Source organism: Colossoma macropomum, unplaced genomic scaffold (genome assembly GCF_904425465.1).
Source record: "Colossoma macropomum unplaced genomic scaffold, Colossoma_macropomum, whole genome shotgun sequence".
Lineage (NCBI taxonomy): Eukaryota > Metazoa > Chordata > Actinopteri > Characiformes > Serrasalmidae > Colossoma > Colossoma macropomum.
The window spans coordinates 26,969,664-26,982,120 of NW_023494793.1; the positions used below are offsets into that span (position 1 = coordinate 26,969,664).

Here is a 12,457-nt window from a genome sequence, read left to right on the forward strand (position 1 = left end):
TACATTAGCCTTGTATCTCCAGTACAAAACAAAAGAAGTGGATCCCAAATCCAACATTATTATTCATTTTTGGCCCAGCTGAAGGCAAATCATCTTCTTTGTCACATTTCCTCATTAAAAGACATAAACAAAGCATCAGAGACTTTGAGACCTGCAGGCAGAACTTCATTCGGTTCAAAAACAGAAGTGGGAAGGAAGCATGTATAAGGTCTAGAACAGTGGAGAATGAGGCCCGGGGGGCTCATCCGCTCTCCGGCTTACTTATCAGTAATCGTTTGATTGACAGGCCCATAATAGCGCTCTTACGTGCTGCCCGGTGAGACGGAGCGGTAGTCTGTGGGGACGCTAACAAAAGGACAGGTAGGTGATGGATACCGGTATGAAAAGGTGACAATCAATTCCTCGCGGCGGCGGAGGAGTGCTCGCGCTGGAAGAAATAAATTCTGAACTGTTTAACAAGGCAAGGGCACGCCAGGTAAGAGCGATAACTGTCGGTGACGGGGCGGGACGCTCCACTGTGTTGACGCTTCCATCTAGGAAGATAAAAAATAGCTTTTATTTGTCTTTTTTGCCTGCAGTGGTGCTTTTGTTTCTACTGTGTTATGATTTGAATTCTGCAAGACTGAACTGAGCTCAATTCTCTGACAACTTGTCCATTTCCGCTATGTAGAAGCCTACAAATCAACCATTGACAGCCTTCTAATTTGCGTATCTGCAGAGCCAATGCATGACAGCAGAGATACAGTCTACATCATATGCTAGTATACACACAATACTCACTTAAAACACTATTGTTTGACGATACACAAGATATTTATGTACACTATACAGTCGAAAGCATGCGGGCAACTGAGCGTCACACCTATATGAGTTTGTTGGATCTCCCGTTCCAAAATCAAGGGGTTTATAATGTAGTTGACAACCCCTCAACCCCAACCCCCCCCCCACCGCAGCTTTCTCCCCTCTCAACCCTCTTCCCAATCCCCTGCACATAGGAAATAATCACAGCCTGAGTATCTAAACCAGCAGTAACAGAGAAAAATGTTAACCATTGTCATAAAACAAGTTAACCTCATCTTTTCCTTTTCTTTGTTGTTCTTGGATCTAGATATGTACGTTCTTTTTTTAAACATGATTAACCAGTTGCTTTTTTCCCCCTCACTCCAGCATCTTAGCCAACATATGGTATAGTAATAACCCAGAAGTTGTTAGGGGGCCCCAAGCAGCTGCTTATGTCACTTACTAGGTAGAGCCAGGTGCTTGCTACTGGCTCCAAACCAGTTGGAGGAACGGAAACAAAAAACAGAAACCAACAGAAGTTTGTAAGGAACAAAAGCACAATTAAGCATGAAATTGGTAATGCTTTATGTGAACCCCGCTACACTGACATAACCATGAGAGAAACGTCACAGCAGAAGTCACAGCTGCCATGACAGATCTTGAACATTAATATAACAGTGTCATGTTACCATAATTGGTAATTGTCATGACATCATGATAACTTTTGCCACATAAGTGAAAGTAAGTCAACACATCCTAGATCACTAAAAAAGCTGAGCTGAACCTGATGTTGAGTCATTTTTATGGCTCTTTCTGTGACAGTGCGGTAAAGTTGTTTTTATAGTGGACATCTGTTGGATAATTAACTTTCCTCGATTTTGCATTAAAATAAATGTCCAAAAATGATAAAAGCTCAATTTTCTCACATCCGAGAAGACAGCCAACAAATTACAACCAAATTTAGATCAGCAATGTCCATCATTAAATTTCTCTGTACATTATGGTTTAGAAATGTCCTCACTGACATCTCAGACACCAAGGTAGCATCTATAAAGCACATAATGTGGATGTCTTTCTGAGCTTTATTTCCCATGTATTTAGCTAAAATAAGGCAAAATCACACTAAATTACTTTTACCTTTAACTGGGATTTTAGCCTTTACTACAAGTGATTTAATGTGATTTTGCTTTATTTTAGTTAAAGGCATGAGAAATATGTTTCGAACTATTTACACACAGACTCATAATGACTGAAGTGTCTGTGATCTGTGTTTTAGATGTTTATTTCATGAGAAAGTGAGGAAGGTCAAATATTCAGCATAAAACCAACGTTATCGTGCTGCAGTGCAAAAAGATGCTATTTTTTAGTTGAAGAAATTGCCGATATAAACATTTAAAATAACGATTAAGGCTTTTATGCTCTACTTTTTATGCATTTTGTAAAAATGTTGTGTAAAAGTATTAGAACACCTGAGGTCATGTCTTATCAACATGAATGACATCATTCATGATAACACTCCCGCTCATATCCGATTGCTTGAATATCACATCTAATTCCTTGTCTTGTCTTGTTTGTTGTCTCTATACCTATAAGTTACAGGGTTCATTGAAAATTTCCAAGCTGCTTAAAGCATAAGTGAAGCACTGAGCTCGATAATGCACACGCACGCATGAAAAAGCAACAGTGGGCTTAAGTCAGAGCATCTGGCCAAGCCAGCCTCGCTGCTGCTTGGGGAGTGTGGGTTTAGGCTGCATCTGGAGATTTGCTTGCTGACCCGCCGCCAGTGCCGAGCAATTTGTCAATACTGCCCGCTGGCCCAGTTTATGCTTTCGAGTTGGCTCTCCAGTGCCTAACGTCAGTCGGCTTCCAATTATAGCGCCAGCTCTGTGTTCTGCTACACCTTCCTTTCCATGGCCTGTTTTCCTGTTGGTCTCAAAGCAGCAGCTATATGGAGTCACGTGACTGTACAGTAAGACAGAAGCGGATTGTTAAAGCACACTCCTCTAGCTACTGTAGAGGGCGGTCTGAGGCACAGAAAGCATCCAAGCGAAACTCAATAAATACAAAGAGGTCCACATGATATACAGTACCAGGCAAAAGACAAGAGACCACCCTTATGTTTTTTTCACTTTACAGTCAGATATTGAAATCTGGACTCTCCAGTGGTCAGTCCATTGTTCTGACAACACCAGCAGCTTCTTCGCCTGATTTGCAAATGAACTATTTTCTTTTCTCAGTAAGGGCTTATTGACAGTTACACATCCTTTCATACCCATAGTGTTGAGTTGTCTTCTCACAGTGGAAGTGCCTGTATATTTTTTCAGATCTGAAGCAAGTGTGGAGCTTGATCTCTCAAACATGAAAGCTTTAAGTCCTGTTTATCTATATAGTCCTATTTTCCCTTGTTTATGAAAGTGGATTATCTTATTGTTATGGGTGGATTATCTAAACTTCTCAAAAATATCTTCTGAAAAATGAAGGACTTAATGGCCATTTTGACTGGAAAGTAAATAAATGAAGGACGTTCCTTGACTTTTGCTTAGTACTGTTGTGACGGGTCTGTGCCGTTACACTGACACTGTATACCAAGCACAACCTAAACCACAACCTCATCGAGCAAGCAAATGATATTTTTAATTCATTCACAGTTATTTAACTTAATAGCCTATAGTATATTAGTTTTAGATACACTTAACATTTTGAATATTTGTTCGGCTATGTTTATCTGCCAGGCCTCTGAATCATTAAATATACAGTTGAACTTATCAGCTGTTTTCTAGCTTATGCTAGCTAAGGCTTCATCTTTGATGCTCTCAAGGACGTTGTACATAAAAGGGGATGTGTCTCGTTGTCAGGGCAAATTCAATTATGTTTTGGGTGCTATGATTTTTGTTTTAAAATATTAACCAAATAATTGTTAAATCTTTCTAAAAACATAATTTAATAAAAAAATACGTTTTTACATTTTTGATCAGATTCTTGTATGTACATTAATTGTAGATCACTGCTGCAGATGCTAACTTCTTTGGAGTACAACTGGAATTGACCTTGCACTGCAAGCTGCTGTTCTATTTAAAATGGAGCAAAGAATGTCTATCAACAGCAAAGGTGTGATGAGAATTTGCCGGAGATCCACATTCTGCCATCTCGCCAAGCTCTTAGCATGCCTACCTTCCCCCAGTGTCTGCATTTGATTTTCAAAAGACAAACCGTTTGTGCATGTGGAGCAGGATTTGTAAAGAGCTGACCTTGACGAGGATTTTGCCTTTGAGGGCATCGGGTGAGGGCAGAAGTCCAGACTCATTGGTGCTGACGGATGACAGGTCCAGCTTTTCCCCCAGAATCTCCACCAGATACTGAGCCATCTTCTTCTGCTGAGGAACACTGCAGTGGTTCTCTATGGACAGGATCACCGGATACCTGAAAAAGAAATACAGACAGTGCATGTAGAAGATGTTAAAGGACTACGTTGGAGACGCATTAAATGTGTTTTTGCCTTCATTCAAGTAGTAGTTAATAGCTACGTTTCAAGGGCCCTTGGCTCATGGGGAAACTAGGTAGCTGCCTACCTTTGCCTAGTGCAGGGCTCCAGAGCTGCATGCTCCACAGCAGAATTAGATTTCTAAGTAAAAATAAAATAATCCCCTTTGCAGTAAAATAAAGCTCTGCTGATCGTTCAACACAGTTTCAACAATAAATGATCTTAAACACTGGAGTTAATGTATAACTGCTAATTCAACCTTTAACCCTGAAGATCAGGGCACAGACTGCTGGTCACCATAGCAACACAGACAACAATCTCACCTAGCTAGTAACAAAAAGGCAAAGAGAAAGATTTAAGACGAATATTGATAATTTGTGCTGAATGACTTATACACTCATGGTTTCCGGATACATTTAATCTGAAACAAGAAACTGTAAGACACTAAAAAGCTAAAGTCAGCTTCTCTTTCGAATTCTCCCGTTCCACCTTGAATGGAGCAGCAGTTACATTCTGGCACCTCAGGCACCATTTAAGGTGGAACGGGAAAATTTCAGTGACTTCAGCCTCATAAAAGTCAAACACTGAGAGACATTTTAGAAGAAACTATTCTACTTTTGGAAAAGTTTCCTGCTAGAGATGTGAGAAAAGTACAAGATGGCAAAATAGACATAAAACATTGTGGTTCCCTGGTCATGAGGTGAGTCTGCTTACTTCAACTATTAAATAAAGTATACTTACTAAAAGGATAACATGGTTAAAACGGTAAGGTGCTTAAGCTTTCTCAGCTGCTTAGTATCAGTAGCTTTTCAGGCTGACATCGCACTGCTTATTAATCAATCAAACTACCTCATATTACCAACTATGAATGTTATTGAAATAAAATGACTCACAAATATAGGAAAAACAGGTGTGTTTGGAAACTATACAGGTTTACTACACAAACAAATCCAACATTGACATTTTTAAAGTTTATTTTTGGCCTTGGAGATGATTAAAAAACAACATCCTGCCCTCTGCCATGGTATGGGATGTCCTTTGAAAGTCAGACAGACATAAACGTACATGCTGAAAAGTGGCTTGCAATGGTCGCTAGGCAGTGATTGGAGGGCTAAGGAAATAGGGGTGGGTCTTGAGATGGTCTGATTGGCTCAGTTTCTGATGTTGGCAACCTAGTTGCACCCCCTCCCTTTAGTATGGCACACAGCTTTTGACGTGCATTGGATACCATACAGTAAACTACTATGAAGAGTAGCACGCAGTGTACAGTGTGTCCTGGTGCAGTACACAGTACACAGTACGCTAAGTTGAACACGGTCAGTATTGTGGAAAATTGCTCTGATTTCATGTGATAACGTCTACATACACATCATTAACTGTGTAGAACGGATTAAACGACAGAATAAGCCACTTTCTTGCACTGACCTTAAAGGGTTAAGAAAAATGGTTGAGAGAAAATGTCACAGTGTAATTCCTACAGCTTCTGGAGAAAGAAGGCACAAATTATCATCTTAACATGGGCTCGAAGAACCTCCTCAGGGACATTCCAAACTGGCATATGTTTAACATTCCCATCATGACAAATTGTTGGCTTGAAGGAAAACTGAAACGGCAAGCCAAAACGACCGCATGTCAAAAGTGACACGTTTGGGAGTGTCACTGAGAGATCTAAAAATAGCATTTTGTTTGCAACAGCTTCCAGAAGCCCTGGCAGTGTGCGTCTCGGTGACACCTTTAGCAACGATGGCGTTAATGAAATTTGAGGAAAAAAAATGAAGCACATACACACAAACACGTGCGTGCACTCATGCGTGTGCACCACTGAAGTGGGCTGCTGCACACAATACACATTCTTCTGCATGAATACTATCTGCCTCCCAAGCATCTAACATCAAGAAATTATCTAAAAACTAATGCAAAAAATATCAAGAAAATCTCAAATCATGAAAACATCTAAAACAAAATGTAAACAAAACACATTTAAACTAAGAACATTTCTAAAACAAAAATAAAAAAAAAAGTAATTAAGAAAATATCTAAAAGAAAATATCTAAACCAAAAATCTGAATCAAGAAAACATCTAAAACAAATTATTGAAACAATAAAATATCTGAATCAAGAAAATGTCTAAAACAAAATATCGAAACAAAAAATATTTGAATTAAGAAAATATGTAAAAAAAATTTAAATTAAGAAAACCAAAAAAATATTTGAATCAAGAAAATATCTAAAACTAAATATCAAAACAATAAATACTCAAATCAAGAAAACATCTAAAATAAAAATAATTTAAATCAAGAAAATATCTAAATAAAAAGAAATTGAATCAAAAAAATATGTAAAACAAAATATCAAAACAAAAAAATACCTAAATCAAGAAAATATCTAAAATAAAAATAATTTAAATCAAGAAAATATCTAAATAAAAAATACCTGACTAAACCAAAGACTATCTAAATCCTATCAAACCGTGAGTTTTGGCATATTTTGAATAAACAATGGTCAGTTGGGGTCACGGCAAAATGTTAAGTAAAACTAAAATAAAAACACAGCTGGCCCACAGATTTGTTGAGATTTTTTACTATGGCGCTTTTAGTGGTTGAGTTTGACACCCCTAATCTAAATCAAGAAAACAAAAAATACAGGCTCACTTCTTCTCATGTCTATCATGCATATGAGCAACGCTGCGGGTCAGAAACGTTACTTACAGGTTCTTGACAAAAGCGTATTTGTTGATGGTCTCAATGACGTCTTTGAAGAGGATCTTGGATGTCAAAGTGTAGCCGTGGTGTACAATTGGCTCGCCGTCCTGTCCATCCCAGCAGTCCACTAGACAGTTTAAAATGAGGTAAGCTTATTACAATAGTGTCTAAAATGTAAATGTGGTTTTACATAATTTAAAAAACTTTACTATTTATTTCATTTAAATAAAGATCATTTTTGTGAAACGTGCTATTCATTCCTTCACTGAAAGCTACACTACATGAAAGAGAGTAACATGGAAACTGACCTTCCACACATCTGCAGCCAGCCTGCAGCACCCAGGCATACATGTCCACTCTAGACTGAGACATCAGCTGGTCCCCCATTAGATAGGTGTTATGAGAAGAGGCGATGAAGTAGTTGCACAGAGGCTCGGTCATCTCCTGGTTGACCTCGTAGTGTTCAGGGTTAAAGATGTCCCCCGCTGGACTTCGCATGTAATTCGTAAAACCTGTGGGGGCGGAATTTTACAGATAAATGGATAAAAAACTGGACTGGCTTTTCTTAAAAGTTAAAAGGTCAACAGAAGATATTTATTGCCTCATTTTATCTCTTCAAGATGTTCTGCAAATACTACCATTATTAATACAAAAGCACAATCCTAGTCTTAGTACTAAACTCTGCACTGCCATTTTTGTGCTCTCCATGCAATAAAGAACCTGACCGAGGGGTTTTATAAGGTGTTATAACATGTTATATCAGTGCTAACGGCTTGATAATCAGGGCAATAGGGCAATCATCATGTTTTGGGGTCAAATATGTGATAAAGAGGAGTAAAGAACTTGATAAATTATATTACATAATATCAACTTCGCTCAAAATTAACATAGGGCTGGAGCTGGAAACTTGCTCCTTTAAGCCAGGAATACACTGTGCGATTTTAGAAATGTTGTTCTTTGGTGACAACTCGCACTGTATGTTTGAATCACCCATCGTATATAGACAAAGCCTGTGATTTATATACACGCACTGTATGAAAACACTCTGGCTGACATGACACGACATAGGGTGCTCACACTGCACATGGAACGCAGCCACTACAGACAATCTCCAATAAAGCTGTGTTATTCAAAACAACACGCTGCTCCCTACATAGTGCACTACATATTAAAATAGTTGCTCCTGTACCCATAAAGTGCATCACATGTCTAATAAATAGCCTTCTGAGATTCAGCCATGTGTGCACAGTTCCATACTGGACAAGCAGTGCACTATTTTGATGGAGAGGCCAGAACTTAGTGCACTACATATGAAGGATGGGGCCTTTTGAGATTCAGCCACTGACAAACCGTTACAGCAGCTTTGCTATCTTGTGCCACACTGTGCACTGAAGCTGAAGAACAGGTGGTCTACAAACAGTTCTATGAAGACAAAATCAGCATATTTATTTATATATTGGTGCCGCAAATGTAGACTTTTTTGCCTTTGTGTAGGTGGTTGTGATTGTGTGTGGTTTTGGGTGTGACTTTGTGAGGCTGCTCAGAATTGTGAGACAAGCCACCAAAATCCATTTTCATTGTCTGACTGCTCAATCGGAGCTCATTTGGGCAGTTAATCGGGCATCGTTTCTCTTCTCACACTGCACTGCAAACGACGGCCGACGAAGCAGAAATTCGGCCCATTATGAAATTTAGTCAGTCGCGCAGTGTATGCCTGGATTTAGGTGATCACTGTGGTGATAAGAGGCTAAAAAGCAAGCAATACATTTAAAAACATTTTATTATTCAACAAGGCAGAGGGAAATCAGTAGTTTTCCTGTTGGATGAGTAACAGGAGATGCCTCTTGTGTGAGCTAAAAATACAGCGAGGTGTTCTCTCCTCAGTGGACGATGTGTCAATATGTTTGCCTGGAACTAGATAACATCAGCCGTGCTACATCTGCCTTCTCAAACACATTCTTAACAATGCATCCTTGTCAATGCAGTCGCATTCAAGCGCTCATGTTTCAGAGCTGGACAGTGTAATACACATTCTTACTTTTTTACTGACCCGTTAAAACATACAAGCAATGTTTGATTGAATTGTTAGTCTTGTATTTTCTCTGTCTTCCTGTGCTGACACATAACTAATACCTGAATAGCAATTTAAGTATTCAAATACTGGAATACTTGAACAGTGGACCAAGTATTTGGGTACCCATGCACAGATGAGCTATAAAATTGTGAAAACATAATACTTTATGGTTCCTCACAGGCATCTACAGTTGAATGCCAAAGTGCCTCTGCTATAAATGAGGAAAACACCTTTTTTAAATGTTTTTTATTTGCATGGCAAGTAAGTTTTGTGTGCATCATTTAAAGAGAAGAAACAGCCATGAATCCCTATGAATGCACATCTTCACAGTAACAACTTTCAAAATGAGATGTGAAATAGTTTTTAAAAAAGTACTGTGTAAATGCATTATTTAATATATTATATAATCGATTGTGCTGATTTTTAGCAAGAAAAATGTATGTGAATTTTAAGGTTACTGCTATAATATGAGCAGCTGGTGCCAAATTTAGCAGGTTGATAAGAACATAAAACCACTAAAATCCTTACAAGCAAGTAATTTCTCTCACATAAGAAGAGTGTATATTGAAACAATATTGGTGCTTCATCGGCAGAATTTTCACCAATACTGATATACAAGTGGAATAATACATATGTGGAATATGTGAAGTAATCTGTGATGGCAACCTGTCCTGGGTGTTGACCACTGGGATAGGCTCCAGCACCCCCGGTGACCCAGGAGGATAAGCGGCTTAGAAAATGTGTGTGTGTGGAGTAATATTGGCAGATTTTATCATATTTATTAGTCAGGCCCTCTCTATGACACAAATTTTAAACCCATTAAGGCCTTATTATTACTTGATGTTCAAGTAAACAGTACAGAAAACACCAAAATGTGCTGTGGAGAGATTCTCAGGGACTGAACCAGGAAACACGAGGAATTAGGATGAGCATTTGAAATACGTCATACATCAAAAGAACAATACTTCATTATCTACAAATCAATTACTGAGGACTGGGGATTATCTAAATAAAGGTTTACGTCCAAAGCAGAACTGGAAGTGACAGTGCAGAGACGGTGACTAACGATGGTCTAATTCTAAAAACATTATCTCACAAGCCATTAACATCTAAATGAAATGGTCCATCATTATAGAGCTTAATGAAGAACGCTTGGCTTATTAAAATGTTCTCTGAAGAAAACTCTCTATTTAGATTTCATCTTACCGTCAATACCCAGAACCCCCTGTTTCTGGTTTTCAGGGCAAGGCTCAAACTTGGCGACGATTTCGAGACAGTGCTCTTTGGTGACCTTTGTCATCTGAAACACAAACACAGTGAGAGAAGTTACATACAAAACAACAACAACGGCAACAACAACACAACCGACAACTATAACGATTTCCAAATTTAAACTATGTTACATGCAGATTATGAACGCATATCAAATCCAGATCCCAGACGGCGTAAAACAAAGTGTAAAAAAATCAGAACATCTAAAATGTTTACCAAACAGAATGAACTTAATCCCATTGAGAAACATCCTCGCATGTGACTGACCCACTCCGGCTGTGGAATCCGATTGTTCTGACCGACAGCTGGGCCTTAAATGGGCTGATTAGTCGATCAGATTTCCATCCATGCCAATCAGCATCAGGCCCTGTCAAACAGCGGGTGGGAGGAGGGGGGGCCGCACCACCAACAACTATGGTCCCAGTTCAGCACTACGCTGTGCGCTAGCGCGATGCGTTTCCCAGTGTCTAACCACAAGCAGAGCTTTGGGCTAATTGGCTTGGTCAGCTTAGCTCAGAACTCTTGTTTTGCTTTTGAGATACAGTTGAACTGCCCATCAAGAGTCTAACAGTGAGCTTTAATGATGGCCACTTTCTCTGCTTCTCAAAAGAAACAAACAAAGAGACCCGTGCTGGGAGTTGTAGAAAACAAGTTGGTTACTCAGAAGCACCAAAAAATCAGTCTAGAATGTAAATTTCTCAATTAGATTTGCTGCTCAATTGGTTTTTAAAACAAATTCAGAGTTTTTTAAAATACATTTATATAAAAAATAATAATAATACAATTTTCACCACATAACAACACATACAAACTCAAATATGGCATGTAGTAGTGTCTATATTGTTCATGAAGGTTAGTCAAACATGAAAATCAAACATGTATAATGTCCAGTCTTTTTCCAGTGTGTTTAACTCTGTTAACAGCTCTGCAGTCTTTTGCCCTTCATTTTCAGTTTCTGACCACAGGACTAGTTGTACATGGACATTTTTGCAGGACTATTCTTAATTAGGTTAATACATACACTGTATCTTTTTTCAGCTTTTTTGTCTTTAAGCATCATCTTTGAAGTCAATACCTCTAATAATAAAAAAATATGAAGTTTATGACTTTCTTTTAAGGCATTATAAGACTTTTGAAGGATCCACAGAAAGCCTGTATGTTGCTGTTGTCAGAACAAAAACCTTCTATCTCCATTTTTGTCAATTGTCAGTTTTTGACTTTAAAATGTCTGCTGCTCTTTACATCATGTGTAAATTTCATGATGAATGGAGCAAAAGAAATGGCCCAAAATTACTTGGAAAAAAGTCTGGTTCCATTGACTTACATCAAAAGTAAAGTATGTTTTTTCCTTCTCCTGTAAAGTTACCATTTTGGAGATACAGGGTTTTGTTCTTACAGCGCCGACATGCAGAAAGTTTAATAAACACTGTTAATGCTGTAAGACAAAGACAGCTCTAGCATAAATGCTTAATGTTCCCACAAAACCATTCAGCATACATTTAACAAATCACGCTAGTGCTGCTTGATCATTTTGTGTACAGTACTGTTCTTAATTTCTATTCAAAGCTGCCATCAAGTATGTATTTTTTCACTTTCAGCATCTGGAAAAGCCTCACAAATGAATTATAACATCAGTTTGTTTTAGTACTAATGTGTCAACCCTATGACTTTATTACAACTTCCATTCTTTTTAGGAGACTTTCAGTCAAATCTGCAGGGATATTTTTCCACACCTGTTGGTTGGTTGCATTTTCTGCTTTTCACGATCCAAGTAATCCAAACACATTCAGTGATGTTGAGTCTGATGAAGAAAAGTGGAGCCTGATTTTCTCCTCTCTCTTGAAGATGAATGCTTTAAGTGCTGTTTATCTGATGGTGACAGTTTTGGCGGTCTACCAGGTCTAGCAGGGCTGTTGGGGGCCCAATTTTCACTATAACTTTCTTGCTTCTGTGCATTTTCTTTTAAATATGTTTGTTGTTTTCCTGAAAAATGAATAACTTGTAAACTGAATAATAATGGTAGTGTCTGACATTTGCACAGTACTGTCCATCATTTTTTCTGGGATTCAGCAATTTACATGCTTATCTTTAAATAGCCTGTTAATTATATGGCCAAAATACCTGCTAATGATTTAAATTAGTTTGTCT

General features: G+C 38.3%; 1 protein-coding gene across 4 annotated transcripts in view; it reads right to left on the reverse strand.

The window, feature by feature from the left end:
• The window catches only part of plch2a (phospholipase C, eta 2a), a 221,437-nt gene that overhangs the window by 31,556 nt on the left and 177,424 nt on the right, over positions 1 to 12,457 (reverse strand). For all 4 annotated transcript variants that reach the window (XM_036579011.1, XM_036579012.1, XM_036579013.1 and 1 more), the window contains 4 exons: positions 10,244 to 10,337; positions 7,272 to 7,475; positions 6,970 to 7,090; positions 4,029 to 4,200 (listed from right to left, as the gene is read on the reverse strand). In XM_036579011.1, the coding sequence (XP_036434904.1) occupies positions 4,029 to 4,200; positions 6,970 to 7,090; positions 7,272 to 7,475; positions 10,244 to 10,337 (591 nt within the window). The remainder of the gene's footprint in view (positions 1 to 4,028; positions 4,201 to 6,969; positions 7,091 to 7,271; positions 7,476 to 10,243; positions 10,338 to 12,457) is intronic.